The sequence below is a fragment of the Dromaius novaehollandiae genome, chromosome 20 (genome assembly GCF_036370855.1).
Source record: "Dromaius novaehollandiae isolate bDroNov1 chromosome 20, bDroNov1.hap1, whole genome shotgun sequence".
Classification (NCBI taxonomy): domain Eukaryota; kingdom Metazoa; phylum Chordata; class Aves; order Casuariiformes; family Dromaiidae; genus Dromaius; species Dromaius novaehollandiae.
The window spans coordinates 11,397,802-11,420,535 of NC_088117.1; the positions used below are offsets into that span (position 1 = coordinate 11,397,802).

Below are 22,734 nucleotides of genomic sequence, written 5' to 3' on the forward strand. Positions count from 1 at the left end.
GCACAGCTTCTGCATTAAGGGTCTTTCAGTATTTCAGGCAGAAACAAACCCGGCATGTTGTGGGCTTACTCTGTGATATGAGGTAATTTGAATTCAGACAAACTGGATAGGGATACAGATTTTATCTGAAGTTTCCAAGTCAAGCCTATTTCTATTTATGACACACATTTCAATTCATTTATGACCCTGGTTGCTGTGACAGTCACACAGCTCAGAGTACACACACAACCTGTTTGAATAAGCTTAGCAATTTATCTGAGAAGCTCAAAACTGCCAAGAGCATATCACTGGTAAACATTACATCACCCATACTGCAGAAGACAGACAGGAGAGTTAGAATAAGGAAGTAGCAGTGAAATAGGTGCACCTGGAGCAAGAGCTGTTTTCCCCACTTGGAAGCAAAAGCTTTTTTCAAAAGCTTATCTTTCATGTGACAAAAGAGGGAAACCAAATCCGCACCCCAAGAACGGGGAGAACCTGCAGGATGGAGGGGCATGCGATGCTGCTCGAGGTCTCCAGGAGGTGACCAGGTTGGGAAGCTTTTGTTCTTCTTTAACTAGGGGGTCTGATTCTGTTGGTGCAGCCAAGGAACAATGGGAACAAGAGCAGCAATAACTCACCCTCTAGACTGCAGGCCACAGCATGGCTTACAAAGGGGAACTGCTCCCTGGTCCTCCTCACTTCTGGCACACGTCCTCTTGAGTCCTACCTCTTCCCTTTTCCCCAGGACTTGCAGGAGTTTATGCTAACAGACTTCTTGACAGGATGGAGGTAGTGATATTTTACTTTCTCAGATATGCTAGGAGATATAGATGCATGCAGAGCAGTTATTCCAGGAATAGAGTCAGCCATGAGATTTGGGAGACTCCCAAAAATAGACCCAGAGAGTATTCAAAAGGAAAATGCATCCAGGAACAACATACCCATCCCCTTTTCTCCTTGTGAAAAATCCCCTGTTTAAATCTATGTATTATGACTCGGGCATGTTTTGAATAGTGCAGCAAGGCCTGGAAGGCAGCAGAGCTAAGCAGGTGCCCTGGGACCCTTACTGAAAGTAAAATGATGCTGTTAGATTACTTACAAGGTGTACTGACCTCAGTTGTGATCCAGCAAGCCATCTCTTTCTGGCAAAATGCTTAGCAAATGCTTAAAATCCCAATGGACTTGGGCAGTATGGAGACACATCCTCAGGGCAGCATCCAGCTGGAGTCTGTAGCTGGTGCAGCTCCCACTGCCTCTGTTAAACCCTGCTATTTCCTTTAGCTGGCACTTACTAAATGGAGCACAGATTTTTTTAACTAACAGTGATTGTTAGCATCTCCTTTCTCATCTTTTGCAGGTGAGGGAGACCTTAGCTGCACAGAACTGGAAGAGAAACACAGGAGCCATCTGGGCAATTTGAAGCAAACCTCCCTCCAGCTGGCTCACAAACTGCAGGTACTGCAAGCAGCCTAAGCAAAGAGCCATTCCCGTTCTGCTGTCCTGCATAAAAAAGTGCTGGCTATCTCCGGGTATAAGTGTATTCCGGTTATAATCAGTTGGCAGCAGCTGACTGTGCATCAGGTTTATACACCCAAAGTAGCTGCAGGGGAGAGCTGCCAACCTTAATTTCCCGTTTCTAAATCCCGTTCAACGCTGGTGGGCAGGAACACGCTGCTCGGCTGCAGCCGAAGCCGAGGGAAGCGTTCGGGCGGCCTTCCGAAGGCACCGGGGTGTGACGGCAGCCGGCTGCCCAGTACCTGGGTTGCTTTCTTTTGGAGTTTGTTGCACTTTGGCACCGAGCTCAGAGGAGTCATGTGATTCAATTAAAAATATTGTTTATGGCATATTGTTTCCCCATGCAGGCCCATCAGCTGCAGCAGAAACAACTGGCAGCGCTGAGTGAGAAAGCAAAGCTAGAAGTTGAAGAAAGCCAGAGGTCTTTGAGTGACCTGCTTCAGCACAATTTAGAGGTGAGTTATCATTCCAGGCCCTGTAGTACCATTTCTGGACCTACCAAAATATTCCTCTAGTCCCCACTGTTTTTTCTCACTCAGAATCTCTTAATCAAAAGGTTTTTTAATTAGTAGAGAGTGTAGATCAGGATAACTTCTTTGGAAGTGTCCACATCTCTCAGGTGACAGAGTCCTATACACAGTCATTTGGACTGTGAATCTGTATATATATGTATATATAGTATATCACTATACTAAAATCACTCTACTGCAGATTTTGCCCTCTACAGCCTTTTTTTGCTGTAAAGTCAGAGAAAAGAGTTTTTAGGTCTTCAGGGGATAATTACTGTGGCACTTCTGTTCAGACATGAAAGCCTACTAGTGAGATGCTAATCATAATCAAGAAGTCTCCTTTCAAAGAAAGAAAGAGACTTTAGTATGCTGTTTATTTGGGTATTTTTGCCTTCCAGCCTCAGATTCTGAAGTCAGCTAGAAATTGATAGATTTCAGTGACTATTAGAGTAAGAATTTAGCCCCAGATGCATAAATGCAAGCCCAGACCTCACATGCAGTTCCAGGTTCTCTTTACATCAGTGTGAATGTTTGCTTTGGGAGATACTTTGGCTCAGTGAATTCTCTCCATATGTTTAGACAGCTCAGACAGAAGTGATCTGTGTTTTTTTAAAGCCCTTAGGATGCACGCTGTACCCTGACTCCTGTGAAAGCAGCTCTAAATAAGCAGCAGTTTGTGAGCTGTTATTCTACCTTACTTCCATATGCCCACAGTTATTTCAGTGCTAATAGTATCCAGCTCATTAGTTAATTCAGTTCTAGGAATTATTGGCATATGAACAGCACTATCTACAATGAGGGGCTTTCCCAAGAGGATGAGGGAAGCAGGCTGAAAAGTTTTTGCCTTTCAAATAGATCACTCGTGTCTCTGGAGGACAGTCTCTGTTTTTGCAGGAGTGCAGTAGCTCCAGAGCTGATTATTCCTCTGTGCCAAGACGGGACCATGCAAAGCAAAAGCAGAGAAGCTCTCAATCGGAAGGCAACAGCACAGCTGGCGAGAGGTACAGAAGGCAGTGTACACGGGGGCAGTTACATGGTTTGGCCTGTGGTTTGGTCGCACGAATGGCTTAGGGCTCTAGAGCATTGGCACTGTGCATCATTTCTGAAATGGATGTTTATTTTGCATCGCTAGGGAATGGTTTACCTGGCAGTTAAAATGTCTCTAAGACTGTGGCCTAATCCTTTTGTTCATTCAGACCTCTGCTCTAAAGTGTCTGTCTTTGCAATCTTTTTCTGCTCTGATTTATGCACAAATCATAGCAGAAATACCTTGCTGATGTTGCAGAGAAATTTGCATGTGTCTAAAGGTAGAATCTCCATATATTATTTTTGTCAAAAAAAGAGTATCCTTTCCCCCATTTTGCTTTTTCGTCATATACCTTGGCATGAATGAGAATATCGTAAGTGCATGTTTTTATGTTCATTTACAGTGGCGTAGAGTAGAGACCTGAGAATTGCTTTTAAACTCTTATGGATACGATTGCCAGAAAGGGACTTTGCACACTTCCACTATTGTATAAATATTGCCACCACGCTAGTTTGAGGAAGATTCAGCCTCCAGAGAGAACTTCTCTATAAAAACAGGGATTGAAGTTGTCCCTCGGGCTGTGCTAAGCGAGTGTCTCCTTCCCTCTGTACCTTCAGCAACGGGGAGGCTCGTACGGTGAAGCAACCCGGCCCGCAAGCAGCCAGCGGGCACCGTCCGATGGATCCCCCCGCGGCGGGAGGCGGCCGACCCCTCGGAGGAAGGCGGCCGCGTGGCTCGGAGCTGCGGGGAGGTGAGCGCCAGGCAGCCCACGACCCGCTTCCCAGCACGGCCCAAGAAATGGTGCAGCACAGGTCACAAGCTTCGTTAATTGCCTAAAAATGAGAAAATTTTGACGTAAATAGTACGGCCATTAGGTATATTTTAATCGTTGCAGTTTCCCTGTGCGCTTCTGATCATTCTGCAGAATCTTCTTGGGAGTTAAGGGAGAATTATTCACCCTATTTACAGGCCCCTTTTTCCCCTTACCTGTTTACCGCGATTTTGGTTGAAAGTTAGGTTAGAGTCTGTAATTCAGCCCCATAATTGAAAGGATGATACCACTTTTTCTTTTTTTTGGGGGGGGGGGGGCAGCATGTTAGAAAGCTAAACTGGTTAGCTCTGATCTTCTTCCTGCCTGAGCTACGCTGCTCAGGAGCAAGACGCGTCACCCTGCTTTTTCTCCCTACTGTTACTGAGAAACGTTTTACTTATGGTGACTTTACATCTCCATCTCCTGTGGCCTGCAGAGCGCGACGAGCCGCCGCACGGCCCTCGCACCTCGGAGCCCGCGCGACCGCCCGGGGCCCGACATGGCGGCGAGGCAGCTGGCGCCGGCAGCCAGGTAATGGCGGCTCCCGCCTCAGCGCGGCGCGGCGGCACTTCACACACCAACGCGGTTTTCCCGCTCTGCCCTCAGGGCGGCGAGGCCGGCGGGTGCCACGGAGGCGCCGTCCGCAGCCGCTTCGGCCTGGCCGTGGCGGAGCAGTGCCTGCGGGGAGAGGAGCTGCGAGGGTGCCACCAGGCCGCCCTGCTGCGGCTGCGGCGCCGGGCGCTGCGGGAGCGAGCCGCCGCGCGCCTGGCCTGGCTGGACCTCCGCCGACGGTGGGTGAGCCGCCGGGGCGCTTTCTCGGGGCGGGAGGGTGAACACAGCCACCGTCTCCCGTGGGAAATAGGAATATCGGCGTATGCTCAGCTTTACTGCTGCCGGAGCACAGTCCGGCCCCGGCTGGGCCTCCCTCGGTGTGCCGTTGCGGCCGCCGCGCTTCCCCGGTCCAGGGGGACGGTTCACCTTGGCTCCCGATCCCTGTGCGGGTCTCACCGCCGGCTGGGGTTGGTCTGGACAAATGACCCTCTCTGGAGCCCTTCCTCCACGGGAGCCAAGTGCGGACGGGCAGGACGAGCCCACCTGCTCCGGCCGCTTTATTAACCCAACGTGGTACTGGGCAGGGGGGTTATTCACGTGCTCGGGCCTGTACATGGCTTATTGACTTAAAACTGGTGGGGATATGCAAGGTGAGGCTGCAGGGGGACAGAGCTCGGGACTGATAAAACCCTTCTTCTTGGACCTCACTCTGGGCCCAAGCTGGTTATCCACGGCATACGCTCCATAGGTCCCTGCCTGCCTCGTAATAAGCCAGCAGTAAGAGCTACACACTCAAAGCAATGCAAACTTCCACGTAAGCCCCTATATTGAGCGTGCAGATTTCCAAAATACAGGAAAGGAAGGAGTGTCCCTTGCTCTCCGCAGGAGCTGCTGCGTACTGAGTGCTCGGGGAAGCCCGGCTGCCTTGGGAGCGGTTCAGGCGAGATGGCCCATTGCGGCAAGGTTCACTCCTTCTGCAGGGCCTTTTTCATGCCTGCTGCTTCTACTACAACTCCTTCAAAAGGAGAAGCTTTGCTGTTAGCCCCGGCAATGTTTTAAAGAGCATTAAATTCATACCACCCAAATATCTTTCTAACTGTGATCGCCGTCCTTCTCTGGTTTTCAGCTGTCTGGAAAACCTGCAAGATGGTAAGGGAGCCTCTGCCCTGGCTGAGAAGCAGCGCAAAATTCTAACTGAGCTGCAACAGGAGCAGGTAATATTGCAGCAACAGGAGCTGGCTTTCATCTTCTAAACAGTGGGAGGATGCAACACTAGGAGATGGCTGGAACTGCTGCAGCATGTGTTTTTTAAAAAGAAAAAAGAAAAAAAAGTCAGTGTTTTTATTTCACATGCATTATTCTGTTCTGTGTTTCCTACTTTCAGTTAGGTAATTTTTGTGCCAAAGCATGCAGTCTGTAAATTTTAGAGACAGGAGAAAACATTTTTCTCTGCTACTCCAATGTTATTGTGGATTTTTCTATCTGTGGCATAAAAAACAGGTCATATGATTTAGATTTACACTGATTTATGCAGATTTATGCTTCCGATGTTGAAATATATTAAATTAATCTGACAACTAATTTTATAGTCTCAGTTTTCCTGATACTGTGACGAACGATGGGCTTATAATTAGACTTAGTAATCTGAAGATCTGAGTTCTGTTCCTTATGTACTACAGGCCTCTGTTTTACTTTGAGAAATTCCTATGCAAACAGGGTACCACAAGCATCATATAGTTTTGAATGACCTGAAGATACTTTGATTCCAAAGTTCTCACCTCTGAGAGCTACTCCTTCTCTCAGTCAGTGAAATATCACCTTACCTGTCATCACTTTTCACAGATAATCCCTGGTCAGCATTGGTGAAAAGAAAAACTGCAACAATCCTTTACAAAAAAGGAATAAAAACAACTGCATATTGAATTTTCCCAATGCTTTAATAGTAGTGTTGCCTTATGTTAATAAATACTATATACATTTTTATATAGTTTCTTTTTTCTCTGTTTTTATATTTTAACTCTCTCTTATGTTCCTCTCCTCTTCTACTCTAGGCAGAAATCCAGCACCTGCAAAATATCTACAAGGCAGCCCATCAAGAAAGGAAGCTTTTATTAAAGCACCAAAGAGAAATCTTAATGATGCAGCGTTCAACAGCACAGCTCCAGGAAGAGCTGAATAACTTGACTGGGAAGCAAGAGGTTATTAAGTCACTTCATGAATAGTTTAAATGCTTTTTGTTTTACAGTTGCATGTAACATTAGGTTTAGACTTAGTGTGCCACAGTTTGAGGAATGGTTTATTCTCCTATTAGTTGTAATAATGAGGAAAAACATTGTATTATTAAATTTAAGACAACGATTATCATGTAACAGATTAAAAAATAATGTTAAAGAAACTGTCAGCTGTGCAATATGGCCACATTCTACCTTGGAATAATTTTGTTCAAACCTATACATTTAAATAACCTGCTAGGTAAAATTCAGCCCAGCCTGGATTGCAAGGTAGGTTTGATATACTGAAAAATGTATATGCAAATGCTTTTGGGGTATGTGAGCATTCCTTCAAAGGCAGTCCTTCAAAGTGACTTTTTCAGATACCAAAGGATAACTTGATTTGCAAGTGTTTGAATAATCATTGCTTATAAAGAGGACAAAATACTCTTGCCTAAGTATCCCACACTACGTACACACACACTAACGCATTCAAAGTTACCTGTCTCAAGCAAGCTAGTAAATATAGTTCTGCAGGTTTGCCTCAACATCGTGGAAATAATTTATCTGATGGTGAAATGGCAGAATATAATGAAAATGTTTTTCAGTTCATACCAGTCATGCAAAAAAACAAGATAAGAAAAGGGGCAGTATACAAGCCATTCACTGCGAGGATACGAGGGAAGACTAGCATGACTTATTACGTGGCTCTACAGTGGGACATTTTCAAAGCATTCAATTCGCATGTAACATTATTTTTATTAAAGTCAATCAGAGTTCTCTGGTTATTTTTGCACTCCTAAGGAGACTGTCACTAGAAGTCTCGGTGGTTTTTTGAAATGGATAATAACTGAAATCAGAGTTGGCACTACAAATGAAGGAACCCCAGTAAAACCTTATGCAGTACCCTTTTCTTTTTAGTTTACAAAGAGCCCAGCAACTGAAGAAGCAATAAAGCAGAAGACAACGAGACTGATTTCCTGCCCAATGCCGTATTCCATCTCAGCAGAATCTACAGCACAGTCAGAAAGGCCTGGTCTGCCAGGGAACAGAGAGAGTTGTGTCCAGCTGAAGAATAAACAAAGCAAGAAATATGAGGGGTAAGTAAAACCCTTTCCATAGCGATAGCTGAAGATAAAAAGCAATACAGTGGAGAAGATACAAGCAGTTATAGCCTACATAATTTTGTGAGCTTTAAATGTTCTCAAGAGGGAGTTTTACAGTGGTAAGTTTTGAAAACCTGTTTGGTCAAGCAGTTGGTGCATCAACATCACTGCTTATCATGGTGACCAATATTGCCTCCATCTGTCCAACCTATTTTCGCATGTCTACAACTGTAAGCACCTCAGGGCAGGGACCAGCTTGTTGCAAGGTATGTGAACAGCATCAAGTAAATTAAGATCTGAATCCATAGTTGGAGACCCTTTACATACTACTCTCTAAGCTCTTCAGATTGAATATATTCATCATTTCAATATATCTGAAATATCTATGTTTCAGATTCTTCCATTCTTTAAAAAGATGAGGTCCTTTTCTGTGGGGGAAAAAAAAAAGTTTTAATTGAAATCCTGAATTTTACTTGAAAGCTGTTTGGGTCAGTATGTAGACCAGCTCTACTGTTTATCAGGGACTCCTTCTGCTGTCTGCAAAAATACTCCTTGAGGTTACAGGAGAAGGTGCATTGTGGTCAAAGGGTTTTTTTATATCACAAGTACTAACTCCTTCAATTGAACAAACTGAATCTGAGCCATAATCATGAAATCCAGGGAGTAAATATACATATATATATATATATAATGTAGTTCTGTGATTTGCATTTTTCATTACAACTCAGGCAAGTCTGTTTCATACACAGAAAAGCGATAATTTGCCCTTATAAGCTTATTGCACATGGGAAGGAAAACCAAGGTCTGCACTGGGTAATAAACTAGTTAATCCTGAGTGTAAAAGGCAGAGCAGTATTTGTTCCCCAGGCAGTTGTGCTTTTGTTAGAGTGGTTCTATATAGTTGCATTTAGGATCACAGTCCTCTGTGCTTGAAGAAAGCCAACGCTTGCAGGCTCTGTGCATTCATTTTAAAATTTGCACTTTCGTGCAAGCAGATAAGACGTATTTCATTCGGGATTATCCAGACTATAAAACGTTAAGCAGTATATATATGTCTGTGGGACTGGGCCCTAACACTGCAATATTAAGAAAAAATATAGCTTTGATTGATGTTGCCGGACATAGGTATGTTAATTTACATAGTATTAATAACCTGGATATTTTTTAATGATGCCATACAACTGCTAATGAAAACTCACATTTTCATGATGGCTTTTAACTACAAACTGAAAACACTTTGCAACTATCTATTAATTAAACTTCAAAATACCCATATGAAATGTGTAGAGATGTATTGATTTAATTGGTGAAATTCACTCATTTGTCATCTGCTGGCTCTAAGCCTATGTATCACTTAACCCCACAGAACGGGTTGTTTGCTTAATCTTATGCTTAAACTATTTTGCACTTAAGCATAGAGGGGTCATGTAAAATGCCCAAAGTCAGAAGCAGTTCAGGAGTTCAGACTCAGTCTGTTCCGAGAAAGCAGCAGTCTCCTGTTCTGGTCTCCCTAGACGCTGTGTCCCCAACATCCCTCGCCCACTTCACACCGCGCAGGAGGTGCTGAGCAGTGCAGGTGAGGACCCGGCAGCATACACACTGCTCCCAACACCAGTCTTCCAAAACAGACTTGAACATCTACTTTGCTTTAGAGAAAAATAGGCACAATTAAACACAAATATATATCTATATGAATAAAAGACCCTTCATTCAGCGTTACCCAGACCTTCTTTGGCAGAGTGGTGAGTCAGGGTTGCGCATTTACTTAAGTCCCCTCAGGGAAAGGCTTTCAAATAAATCTCTGCATGAAACTGATCTATAATTCATGGTGTTATTGATTACAAGTCACAGGAATCTGTAAAAGGTTTCTTGGCTGCGCTTTCACTTCTTACTACTGACGAGTCTGCTCATAGGAGAACAGTGAATATTAGCGAAAGTCTGTAGCAGGCAGGGCCTGGTGGAACTCCCAATGCACCCAAACTCTGCTGCTGCATTTCTGTGCATAGATCTGTTTCCTAGGTAAGAGTACAGAGTGGTAATTATGCTATCTAGCCACCAGTGCAGGTATGCTAATATTTTATACTGATCAGGGAAATAGTTAAAAAGCAGGGCTATAAGGGGATGGAAAGGGCTGGGAAATACTTTTGAAAATTAAAGCAAAGTGAAATAATAAACAAATTGCCAACATGCAGAAAAGGCTGCTGGTTTTGGATTCTATTAATGGATCAGACTGGTATTTAAGTGCTGCATTTTACTGCCTGTAAAGAGGACTCTGCATTAGCTGACTGCATAAAATATCTGCTTCCAGAACTGTGGTCTACATTACTGCAAAATGCAATATAATGCAATATTTATTAATTTACAAAAAAGCAGACATTCCTTAAAACTATACTTAAATTATTATCCAAATGGAAAATAGCTGTACCTGAGCAAAAGCTTAATGGCAGATGAAATTCACTGTCAATTTTGCAGCTTTCCCCTGTGAAAGCTGAGGCTGATCCAAAACCCAGTGCAGTAACTGAGTGACTCCTGTTGACAGAAGCAGCATTGCTTATGAAGACAAGGAATGGCTATTGCTGTAGATTTCAGCAAATTTAAACCAGTTCCTAAAGACTACAGCTTTTTCTTTTCCATTCTGAAGAAGCCTATTTTTAAGCTGTTCCTGTATGCTGATGTAAATATACATACATCACAGGATTAAAAATACTAAATACCAGGAATAGGGAATACAGAAACTTGTAATTATAAATTATTATAAATGAACAAGTTTTTAGCTAATTGGAATATGTCCTCTGAATTGAGATTCTTATTTTAACTTCCTTAAAGATTAGTGGTGTTGAATACAATATATGCTTGTTTTTTTCACATTAAAAAAATGAATAGTGATTTAGATCCTAGAAACTATGATATTGTTATTTTTAATCTATTCAAGAATATATTTATTTTTAAAAAATTGTTACTGTATTAAAAAAAGCAATGTGGATCATTGTTTTTTCTGGACAGAATTATTTACTGAACTGTGTATCATAGCACCTGTACCACTAATGGAAAAGTCCATGAGTACAAACTGTGATGCCTTCTACTTTTGCAGTAAGGAGATGAGTTTCATCTTCTGTGTTTAGAAAATTCAAAGGCATTGTCACAACCAATATTTGATGTCCCAAATGTCCACAAATTTGTGGTGTTGTGTTTAAAATGGAAAACTTACTGTGATCTATTGGAATTTGATATAGGATCATTGACTGAGAAGGAGGAGGCATATGGGTTCAGAATATGACCCTGTTTTTCTCTTTGAGTGCTGGTGATTTCTTTGGTTTCCTCCTATCTTGTATAAAAAGGTATGAAACCTGACTGTATAAAATATAGTATTAAGTGAGAGGGAGGAGAATGGAGAAATAAATACACTATTCAGAGAGTGTTTCCGACTTTGCTAAATTGCTGTTTTACAAACATATGTGCATGTGAGCACTCTATAGGTACTACCAAGGACTACCAGAAGCATTTAATTCCTATTTTTATTGACTTCACAGAAATTTGTCGTGATTAATTGGTGAACATGAAAACAACTCTAAATCATTAATTTCTTGTCTAATTGTTTACAGCCTTTCTACTGAGAACAAGAAACCCTTGGTACAACACCAGAAACAGGCAGAGGAGTCCCCAGCTTTGGAGCAGTCACTCGATGTAGAAGCTCCTGATGTGTCCGAAACAGTGGACAAAACACTGTGTGATGCCACTGGTCAAAACACAGGCTCGCTCTTTATGGTTAAAGATCACGAAAACACAGGTATCCAATAAAGAAGGCTTCTGTGACAAACCATGTTTATGACCACTTAGTCAAAATGAATGACTTGCAGCAAAAGTTGAAATCTCAGCTGTTCTTTAGAGCAGTTTAAATGATCTTTCAGGAGAGGACTGCTAGGTTGTTTAACCTCTGATAGACAACTTCTGATGCTGGTCATTTCCTTGGTAACCTCCAGCCCAGGTTTTGGCACAAGGATCTATTCAAGACTTGCAAGAAGAAGGTGTAACCAAGGTGGAAGTTGTTTTGTTGTAGTTGAAGAGAGAGATTGCAGTAGTATTTGAAAGCGAGCATTACAGTTGCTACAATGCAATTGGATAAGTTAGTTAATGATTGGATAAATAAGGCCATTGGTCCTTTAAGCTTCTGTTGGGGTAACAGGGAATGTGCAGGACAAAATTAAAAGTTACTCAAACTATAAATACTTTTAATTGAGCATTTATGACTGAGCTAAACAAAAGGCTATAGTCAACATACTCATAAATAAAAATGCAGCATTATGAACATTGTAACTTAACATTGTATCTTTCAGAGCTTAATGCTCAGGATCATGTTTTCTTACATCTGGAACATGCAAATTCAGCTAGAATAGATGAAGGTATATCCACACCCGTTCCAAGAGAAGGCAGAAAGTATGCACTTCCGGTAAGAAAATCATCTCTGGAATTCCATTTCTGCCTAAAGAAATGTTCCCCAGGTTATATTCATATTAAGACAAGACCAAAACAAGGCTCTTCTGGCAGTTATGAACACCAGCTAGAAGTTAATTAATTAATGTGTTGACTTTGTGCACTGTCACAAAGCTGAAGACTGCATTTTGACATGGACTGGTTTACCACGACATTCCTGCCCCTTCCATTTTCTCTATGTTGTTAACTGGTGACAACGTGTTTAAACCGTCTCCCTTGGACAAGTGTGGTGCTGCACCAGGAGTATCTAAACCTCCTGTCTGTGGAGCAGTAAACTATACTTGTCCATAGCGGTTGCAGAGACTAGTCCCCTTCCTATTTCCTCCCTCAGAGATATAAAGTGGGTATATATGTGCAGGAGTCCACATATATATCTTAGTGTGAATGTGCAGAGTTAATCTCTGTTGATCTCTTAACTATTCTTTGCGCTAGCCTGTCAATAGCAAAGTCCTTTTCCCTTACGACACTAACTCTGTCTCTTGAATACTTGCATTCTAGGAATCTGTGCTGGAGGAAAAGGCATTTATTTCAAGCCCAAAGCTAGATCTTAAAAACAATCAAGATATTAATCCATGTGACAGCAAGTTTACAGTGAAAGGCTTGGGGATGCTTTCTACATTGTGTAACTTATGCCTGGTTGAGGCAGAAAGTACTCTTCAAGAAACTGGTAAATCATATTTAATGCTATTATGTCCAATCTGTTTCAACCACTTCAATCAAACTTTAATACAGATAGAAAGAGAGAAAATCTTCTCATTTATTACCTAAGTGTCTTGCTCACTATATCCCATGTATAAATCACTGCTAGGCAAGATGGTGGAGATCTCTCAAAGGTTTATTATGAGATATGATTATGCTGCTTCCTCAGAACAAAATCATAAGTTATTCTGATTGTGTCATTAACAATTTACTTTCTTTTGAGGCATTTTAAAAATAATTTAAGGGTGTTCATTTTAAAAGACCATAGATCAGCTGAAGATAGATTTCGACAGGACATGCTGGAGTTATTTTTGTTTCCAGGTTTTATCTTCAGTTCATATTTCTTGTACTCAGTACAACTTATAAAAAATAAAACTGGTAGTTTATATATGAGCCAGTTATGTCATTTATATAGCTCCAAGTATGCATAATCTGTGTATTATAAATATTTATACATGGTGGCAACAGTTCATATTTGTGCCATTTTTCTAATGCACTACCTGTCTGCATTTACTCCTTGAGTGAGGGAGGCTATAGATTTTTATTGTGTAATTAAGATTTAATAACAATGATTGTAATGACAGAGGTATGGTAGAGGTTGCATATTAACTAGATTCTCAAGCCTAACTTTGAGCATGTGGACAAAAAGTCGTCTGAAATAAATCCTGTCCCTCAGGTACAGAGAAATTTTTCCATTGACTTCGGTGGACCAAGATTTCAGCATTAGTGTTTGGCTTTTTATATTTGGCAGAAGTCTTGTGCAATTTCGTAAACTAGGGTGTCAGTGCATTGCATTGCCATAAATTCTAGTAGCAAGCCTTAGATTCTTCTGGTCATAGCTACTTTGTGCAACTTAGAGAAAGGAGAAGCCTGGATTTGCCTTCTGTGATGAATAATCTGTGTATTTCAGGTGACAGCACATCACCCATAGTGGAAGACCTAGAGAATGATTCTCTGACAGTGGAGAAAGTGCACAGGGAGCAGAGAAGTCATGAAGCTCGAGAAGAGCAGGACTCCAGCAGTCCATTTCAGGCATGTGGAAAGCTTATAATTTTATATGAACTCGTTTTTTTCATGTAAATATTCAACAAAAGAAATCATCAGTATCAGCAGGCATGGAGATATTATGCTGGGTACTCAGCTTGTAGGTGGAGAAGCCAAAGTTGCCTTGAGGTTTTGTTGTACTGTATTAAAGTATTGCTCTTAAGTGTGGAGGAAATACAGTAGCAATTCACTGGTGTTCTTTCAGTTTCTTTCATATTCAGTGACTCTTGATCATCCTCCCTGCAGGCTGGAGGAGGTAAGAAACATCTTTCTTCTGATAGTGAAGAAGATGGTGAAAGAGGATCACTGCTAATTTCAGATGGAGCCACAGTAGTGAAAACCCAGTTAAGAAAAGAAAGGCCATCAGAAGAGCAGAGGTACTGTATCTGTCAAGGCCAAGTCCTTCTGGCCTGCCTTCTGCTCCTCTTATAAAAGTGTCAGACCTTGCCTGCTTGAATCTTCAGAAGCAAAGCAGGGGTTGGGTCCAATGCCTATGGTTGGTTCTGTTGTGGAAAGGAGAGATAGGCCATTAGGACCTTAACTTGGATTTTTGTTTGTCTTACGTAATTTTAAAAAGTGCAGACTCCTTTTAAGAGTTTGACATAATATTTTTTCATGCTCACCAAACATTACTGGCTGCTAGTTTGTCTTGGGAGATCTGACTCCTCAGAGTCAGCTGAAGGTCTGTTGAAGCCAGTTTGAAAAAAAAGTTTTTGTCTTCTGAAGGTTTTGGGCTAGACAGAAAGTGAGTGTCTGAAGTCACAGCTAAGAAATAAGTGATAGTATTTCATATAATTTTGTTTGTATGCAGCGAATAAATACACCAACAGAAATTTAATGTTCTAGTACAGCATTCTGCCTAATACAGACTGGAATGCCAGTGAGTACCATTCACTTCATAATTTCAGTTTTAATCCAATTATAATGTTGTATTTACAGGATTAGCACAGACTCTAAGAGAAAGTCAGAAATCACACATATAGATGAAAAATCACCTTTTGAAATCTCATTGTCACAAGGTAAGAAATGCCTTTTCCCAATAGGGCTTCTATGGTTATGTAATACACAGTTTGAGTAGTAGCTCTCCCTCAAAGTTTGTCCATGGAGAACAATAGCCTACTTCTTGTACCCGGTAATGAAGTTCTTCAGTGGGCTCAAATAATTGACATGTGAAGATCCTGGATTCAGACCCTTCTGATCAACTACATAAGGCACTGTTGTAGTTGCTTGCTTGTTACATTATAGAGTTCTTCATCTTTATTTGATAAATCTTAATTTTTGTACAATATGATACTAAAGATAATCCTTCTCTTGATTGTGCAGTTACTGCTACTGACCTTTGAATGAAATTTGCAGTTGAAGATCACTGGATCTGAATCCTAAGTTAACTATCAGCAACCTTTTCAATAAAATAAAGATTTTTCTGCGATGCTGATTTTTTTCTAGATGTTCCAGTTAAAGAAGTGGAAGTGCCTGTCCCTCATGAGATCAGTCAGGTGGATGGCAGTCAGTGGTTGAAACATTTGGACCCTATTTCTCATGAAACTTCTGATGAAGAACTTGATTTAAAAGCATTTTCCAAGGGATTATCTTCCACAGAGTCATCCTCCAAATCAGACAACTTCTCTCTGACAGGTGGGAGTGCCAAATCAGACTCTTTACTCCCAGAATTTCAGAAAGTGTCTGCAATTTGGATTGACATCTCAGAAAGCTCCATTTCAGATTCTGAATTAGAAGTGAAGAATGGAGAGGACACAGATGTCGGTATCCCAGAAGAGTTTGCCTATGATAATGGTGATGTGTTTCCTAACATTTCAACAGAGACACTAATAGCAGTAAATGATGGAATGGAAATGTTACCTGGTGACAAATATGATGAACAAGTGCCCAAAGCTGACTGCAGTCCTGAGATTTCATCATGCTGTCAGAACTCTCAGAAATATCCTGGAGATGTTCCGGATCATGGTGATCATTTGCTTTATTTCATCCCGTCAGACAAAGGAAATGCCTCCAAAACAAAGCCACCACATGTCTTTCAGTCTGATAACCCTGCCAAGGGAATGGATGAACCACATTTGGAAGCCTCAGAAAACTATGGTAGAAATGACACCTCTTCTCAAGAGATCTCTGAGCAGGATAAAGATGCAGGTACCAGCTCTTCGTACAATGATGATATTTACCCAACTAAGAAGATCTGTGCACAGCAGGATTCCAGTTCTACAGCTAGCAGAGTGAAAAAGGATGGCGAACTTAACAGTATATCTGTGGATCAAAACACAGAGTTAATGGGGTTTCTGCTGACAGATTCTTTGAAGTGTCTAGATTTGGATACTGACCAATTTAGTAACACTGTCTCTTTTCCACCTGAGAGAGGTATTACAAATGATAAATTAGTAGCATGTGTATCCTCCAGAGATTTATCGGTTTCAGAAGGTGAAAATAACCATACACAGCTTTTGAATGAGAAACTTTCATCCAGCAAGCTCAGTAAAATTGTATCTCTGCCCACATCCATGCCAGGAATTTCTGAGGAAGCCCATAAAGAAACTGAAATCAGTTCATATGAATCTTTGCAAAGGGTGGCCACAGGAAATCAAAATAACTCAACAACTCAAAGGCAAGCCATTAAGGAAATGGGAAGGGGACTGCTTTCTTCTGCCTCCTCAAAAGAGCAATTGTTTCAAGCTGAGAACTGTTCCTCCAAGGGTGAAGATGATACAATTTTTATTAGTGATGAGGGTCTTCTCTCAGCTGATGAGGATACCTTGTCAGAAATACTGTCTCCTGTTGATGAAGTGCTGTCCTATGGAAGTGCTGACTTGCCATCCTCTAATAAAAAGGATTTGTCATTTCCAAGTGAAGATCCTCCTCCTCCTTTGGGTGTAGATGCAATGAAAAATGATGATTCTAGCTTCAGTACGGATGACTTCCCATCTCCACCAGAGCAAATGACATTCTCAGAGACTAGACAGTGTATGGATGAAGATATATCACTGAAAACGGATGCATTACCCCCATTACCTGATAACATTGTGCCTGAAGAACTTCCTCTGCTCAATCCAGAGCCAATTGATGTTTTTTCAACTCAGGATGGTAATCTCTCAGAACAATCTTTAGTTAAAGAAGATATTTCCAGTGCAAAGAAGGACTTATTAGAACACCAGCAAGGAGGATATGAGATGTCTTTGCAGTGTTTGGAGTTTCTGCATGTGCCAAATCCTGTTTCTTCTGGTGAAGCCAGTAAAAATACTGGGGCCATGAAGAAACTACGCAAAACACACGTAACACTTCCCAAAGCTGAGGAGGAGAGCCACGACCCATTATTATCATTTGAAATTGGAGACAGAGTGTTAGTAAAAAAGACACAACCTGGGACTTTAATGTTCAAAGGACGGACTTGCTTTGATAGTGGCTATTGGGCTGGTGTTGCACTTGACAAAGCGGAAGGTGATAACTCTGGAACTTACCAAGGCGTGAAGTATTTTGAGTGTGCTCAGCACTGTGGCATCTTTGTCAGACCTGATCAAATTTCACACCTGTTGGAGGCCAATGACAATGGTTCCAATGACACTGAGGATGAAGACTCGGACTCATTCTATGATGATGAATCCTTCCAAGGAGACTGCAAATACACTGAAGATGATAAGCAGGGAGCAGGAATTACAGAGCAGAAAGCTGAAGACACAAATAATGTGGGAGGCTCAGAAGTGAAAGAAAAACAGTCTAGGTTACACATTGCCTTGCTGTCTGGAACAGGGCAAAAGTTTCCAAATTCTGGTCAGTGCAAGGGTAATGAATTCCTTTGTCAAAATAATCTAATGTGCTTGCAATCAGATAAAGAAAAAACAGAACTGACACAAATAAAACAAAGTATACTTGCAGATATGCTTCCAGTGGAAAATAAGACCAGTAACACAGATGAGAGAAACACAAGCAAAAATATTTGTTGCTCGGTAGAGGATCAGAAAAGAAAAAAACTCATTGATGATATCGCAAGTGAACTCAGTAAAAAACTTCTGTTTGACACTTTAATTGCATTTTCTGAAACAGCTCAACATAAACATAAAAGTGCCTTTGAAGAAGAAGTGATAAATTATGGCAAAGGCCCACAACAAGAAGACAATCAGAAACGGTTTCTCTTCAAAGAAAATCCAGCTGATAGCTTATCTAAACAATCAGCAAAGGTTTCTGATGTCTTACTGTGTGGTTTTGATATGCTTAGCATTCACGGTTGTCACACAGTAGCAGAAAGAATTGTAACTAAATTTGTAGACGATGCACTTAAAGAATATAAGAAGATTAGAAGAAAACAAGGAGCAAAAGCAGGCAAGATATTTCATTTATCTTCAGACACTTCTCCGACCACTTTGCCAGTAAGTAGAGTCAGAAAGTTTTTGTATGATTAGGTGTTGGACCTGCATTTGGGTCTACACAGGCAACCATTTGTGCTGTCCTGTTGTTTTTCACTATGAACAAGTATATCATGTCAACATTTGGAAACAGATTGCTCACTTAATCTGACCCACTCCTCACATACAGAATTCCCAGGATGTCAACTTTTACTTCCTAAATAGTCCATCAGGAAGTACTACCAAATAAAGCAAAAAAAAAGAAAGAAAAAAGAAAAAAAGTTTTGCTCTTTGGGTGGGAGATTTTTTCCAATTCAGACAAAAACATTTGAAAATGTCAAAAATTATCATGGAACTCAAATTTGGAATTCTAATACTGAATTCTGCCAAATACAGTTAAAATAGGCATTTTCCTGACACATCAGTGGGCCTTTCTTTGAGACCCATGAGTAAAGGATTCTTATTCCTTTGTTTAAGTGTAACCGTAAATCAGTTGCTAAGCATTTCAATACCTGCAAAAATTGTGTAAAATATGGACTATTATGTCATCTGGCTTTTCTTTTTCTCCCTACTCAAGTTCCTTATAAAAATCCTTGATGCTGGTGTTTTTGGAAGCTCTGAAGATTTTGATCAGCTTAATTCTGACCAATGTATTCTGGAGAGACAAACACAAAAGCAATACTTGTACAAATTAGATCAGTGGCACTCAGCTCCTTGGAAGAAAACTGCAGAGGTTCCTCTTGTGGTACCACATTACAGTTCATCCGTTAAGAAATTGTCTGCACATGCTGTAGAAGAATTATGGACTCCAGAAAACATGCACTCAAGTTGCAGGAGAATCAGTGTGCCAAAGCATTTTGAATGTAATGACTTCTCAGAGAACAATTTGGAAACAGAAAGCAAGAGGATGTATAATCAGGTATTTTTAGAGCATTAACTGTTATTAACTTTTTCTAGTGTTTTGTAGGCTCAATAATATCAGCTAGTACTTAACATTACTCTAACTAGTAACACTAAATATAACAAAGGAACACTGAAATAGGTGTTGCAAATTACATTGTGTCTGTTAATCTACTACTAAACAAAATATAGGTGTCCTTGCCCTAGTAAAAGCATTTTGCTAGAGTTTCCCTGTTATAAGACCCTGGAGACCTAGTCCAGTCTCTGTTTTGGGTCCATTCAGAAAAAGCCAAGCTTGCCAGAAAGCTGCAGTCGGAAGAGTCCAAGTCTTCTGCCTCAGCTGTCCTGCTCTGTTGGGTTACACCGCTTTCAGGTGTGGGACCGAGTCAGGGTGAGCAGTCAGACAGCTCCAAGCAGAACTACTGGAGACCTGCTAAGCAACACACTTCCCCTCCTTCCTCCCTCTCCTGCTCCCTCACCAGCTGCCCCTGCATTCCCTGTTTCTTTGCTGTCATAATTGTGTGTCCTTTAAGTGGAATGTTTGGAAAGATCTTCATGTTCCTCAGCATCCTGAGATTACTGAGTTTTAGGGACCTCTGTCTGCACAAGGAGGTTAAGGGGGTCCCATCAGGGCCTCCTGCATAAACCATCCACACTGAGTGAGTGTTCACACATCACTGTCCCAAATCTACTACTGCACTGGTTCACATGTTCTTTTAAGTAATGGCCATGATGATATCAGTTATAGAAACATCAGTGGTGATGCTAGGAAATTTTGCAAATCTCTATTGTCACCAGTGTGAGTTCTTTCACAAGCACTCAGAAAACCTTTGAAGGGGTATCATTGAGGTATTCAGCTTATGTTGGTACTGTGTTTTCTTGTTGTTACAGATTATATTTGATTTGACCCATGAGTTGCTATGTGCAGAATATCATGTAACTGTAAATCCAAATGCATTTCCATGGCTGAAAGAAAATTTGGGATCTTGCTATTCCAGGCATCTTTGCAGAAGAACAGATGTCAATGAGGTCAAGGTACATTCTGGAAATGTAAAGTGCACAATAATGACAGTCAATGAAGAGAGAAGAGATTGCAGTGGCATAATGGCAAGGACGTGAAAATTGGGAGGGTTATGGCAGTACAACTGAGGTGATGAGAGAAGAAAACAGCATTGTTCTGAAATGCTTGAATAAATATAGACTGAGGTGATTAGCTAGTCTAAATATTCCAAGTGCATGGAATTCTGTAGGGGAGTGGGAATTGGGCTTCTAAATCTTCCAGACTCTGAAAATCTTAGGACTTAGTAATCTTACGTTTAAAATGTGTCGATCACTATTAACCAGGTACTTCTAGGTCAGTTCCCTAAAATTTGGGACATCTCTAGATTTGAAGCTGGATCTTCAACTGGCACCTATGTCTCTCATTTGCAACCTTCACAATGACAGATTTCCTATGAGAACAATTCTTTTCAGCCTTTTTTATTTTGTAGACATTTGTTCAGGGTGAAATTATTAAAATAATGAACTTGGAAAAGAACGACTTAGAAATGAAAAGAAAATTCCTTAAAATGTCCAAGTATGGAAACTGTAAGAGAGACAGAGTGGACCTTATTCTGGTAAGCAGACATCCAAGTGGAGCTTTGTTTACTTTTTAATGTAAAAGTCAAATAAAAGTTATGTAAAAGTTTAAGTTTAAACTAACAATTCTCATGCTGAGAACCACATTTACTTAAAATAACTTCAGAACTTCAAATTATTGCCTTCCTTTTCAGTACGTTTGCAATAATAATCCACTACTGTCAGTTCTTGTGAGTAGTTTAAGTGGACTTTATCAGAAGATGAAGGTAGCTAAAAATTTCTTAGATTTATTGGGCTACAGCTTCTTGTACCTTGCAGAACTGATCACACTCTTGTTCTTGAAGTAAACATTCATATCCACATTATATCTTAGATTCAGGAGCTCCGCAAAGAAGAATCTCAGTGGACTTACTACGATGATGATGAATTAACTGTGAAGATGAGAATAACTGAAGACATATTTGATAGCTTGATCCTTGACACAATCAGAGTTCTTAATAAGATCTATCTGACACGAGCCTGTGATTAGAAGTATTCACTAAAAGGCCCTAATGGTGGAATTTTAATTTCTGTGATTTTTAAAGCAAAGATTGCACAATTAAGAATTTTAATTTTGAACTGTATTCCCAATACCAGCGTGGCCTTGGGCTAAGCTATATGCCCATGTTTACAATGAAAGGAGGCTTTATGCAGATAGAATGTATTACCCTCATGTTTAGCCTATTTTCTGCACCAACAACTTCCTTAGGACCCCCTGTTGGCTTTATTAAACCTCTCCATTTCTTGCATTGGTTAAAATTAGCCTGGAGATGGTTTCAGAGATGGGCATATGGAATGATCCAGCCCCGGCAGGATTCAGAGCCAGAGTTTCTCTTCTAAACAGAAGACACATACTGATATAATGCACTTTAAATGGGATACTTTCCTACCAGTAACTCTGGTTTCTGAATTTCTGAATACTAAATGTGTATATATATTTATGAAAACAATGAAGTTCTTTAACATGCAATTCACATGAGTCCTTGAATTCTTACAACATCTAAACATAAGGTTGCTGGGGATGTATTTTTATTGGAAAAATGAGCAAATCAATAATTCTACTTTATTTTATATTGGAAAATTGGAGAAATCAAGATTTTAGCAAGGAAATATGAATGTTCTCTGATCATGCTAATTTTTCACTGTGTGCCTCTGTGCTCCCACCCATTTCACATAAAGAGAAGACTAATGATAAATTTTTATTTGTTAATGTTCTAATATTATGCAAATATTTATTTATCTTGCTGGTATTCAGAAACTGTATATTACTGAATAATTACATTTAAGGAGGTTGAGTTTATTCAAATCCTGTTCATTCAAGGCATCTTTCAAATCAACATAAAAGCAGGGTAATTACATTTAAACTAAATATAAATTTATATTTAAAATCACAATATATACAGTCTGGTTTTGGCAAAAAAAAGCAGAATGTAAAAGGATTTTAGGTTTCTATTTTTAAATATTGAGGGCTGAAATAACTGTTTTCATATGGAATTGTTTGTTTTCTGAATAAACAAAAAATGCATCTTTCATTTTTTATTTATTTTTACTGAAATTCTCATTGATTTCAGACTATATTGTATACACTTCTACTAATGAATGAATTATTACTGAATTAAATAATGAATTACTGAATTAATTAATGAATTAGTTAATGAATTCTCACTGTTTTGCAGTAACTCCTAAAAGCCCCATTGTGTTAGTTACTGTATGAATAGAAATCAAAAGACAAATTCTCCCTTAAGAAGATTAAATCTTATCCTGTACACTATTTTCATGTCCTTAGTGGTGAATTCCTACGTGTGGGCCCTGCAGATGATGATATTTCTGAGATGCAGCATTAGACGAACTCTTCCTTCTCGGGCGAGAATTGCCTCCCCACCACCACCTTTATCCTCATTGATTAATTAGTCCAGATAAGT

At 40.4% G+C, this 22,734-nt stretch overlaps 1 protein-coding gene across 1 annotated transcript in view; it reads left to right on the top strand.

The window, feature by feature from the left end:
- CCDC187 (coiled-coil domain containing 187) overlaps positions 1-22,342 on the top strand; it is a 33,327-nt gene extending 10,985 nt beyond the window's left edge. Inside the window, exons 4-23 of the mRNA XM_064524055.1 lie at positions 1,340-1,437; positions 1,845-1,952; positions 2,901-3,007; positions 3,651-3,784; positions 4,281-4,375; positions 4,451-4,635; positions 5,523-5,610; positions 6,448-6,594; positions 7,528-7,706; positions 11,315-11,499; positions 12,047-12,159; positions 12,702-12,870; positions 13,813-13,967; positions 14,193-14,323; positions 14,886-14,965; positions 15,393-18,319; positions 18,873-19,214; positions 20,087-20,230; positions 20,686-20,811; positions 21,147-22,342. Of these exons, the coding sequence (XP_064380125.1) occupies positions 1,340-1,437; positions 1,845-1,952; positions 2,901-3,007; positions 3,651-3,784; positions 4,281-4,375; positions 4,451-4,635; positions 5,523-5,610; positions 6,448-6,594; positions 7,528-7,706; positions 11,315-11,499; positions 12,047-12,159; positions 12,702-12,870; positions 13,813-13,967; positions 14,193-14,323; positions 14,886-14,965; positions 15,393-18,319; positions 18,873-19,214; positions 20,087-20,230; positions 20,686-20,811; positions 21,147-21,302 (5,669 nt within the window). The 3' untranslated portion in view covers positions 21,303-22,342. The remainder of the gene's footprint in view (positions 1-1,339; positions 1,438-1,844; positions 1,953-2,900; positions 3,008-3,650; positions 3,785-4,280; positions 4,376-4,450; positions 4,636-5,522; positions 5,611-6,447; positions 6,595-7,527; positions 7,707-11,314; positions 11,500-12,046; positions 12,160-12,701; positions 12,871-13,812; positions 13,968-14,192; positions 14,324-14,885; positions 14,966-15,392; positions 18,320-18,872; positions 19,215-20,086; positions 20,231-20,685; positions 20,812-21,146) is intronic.
- Positions 22,343-22,734: the final 392 nt, after the last annotated feature.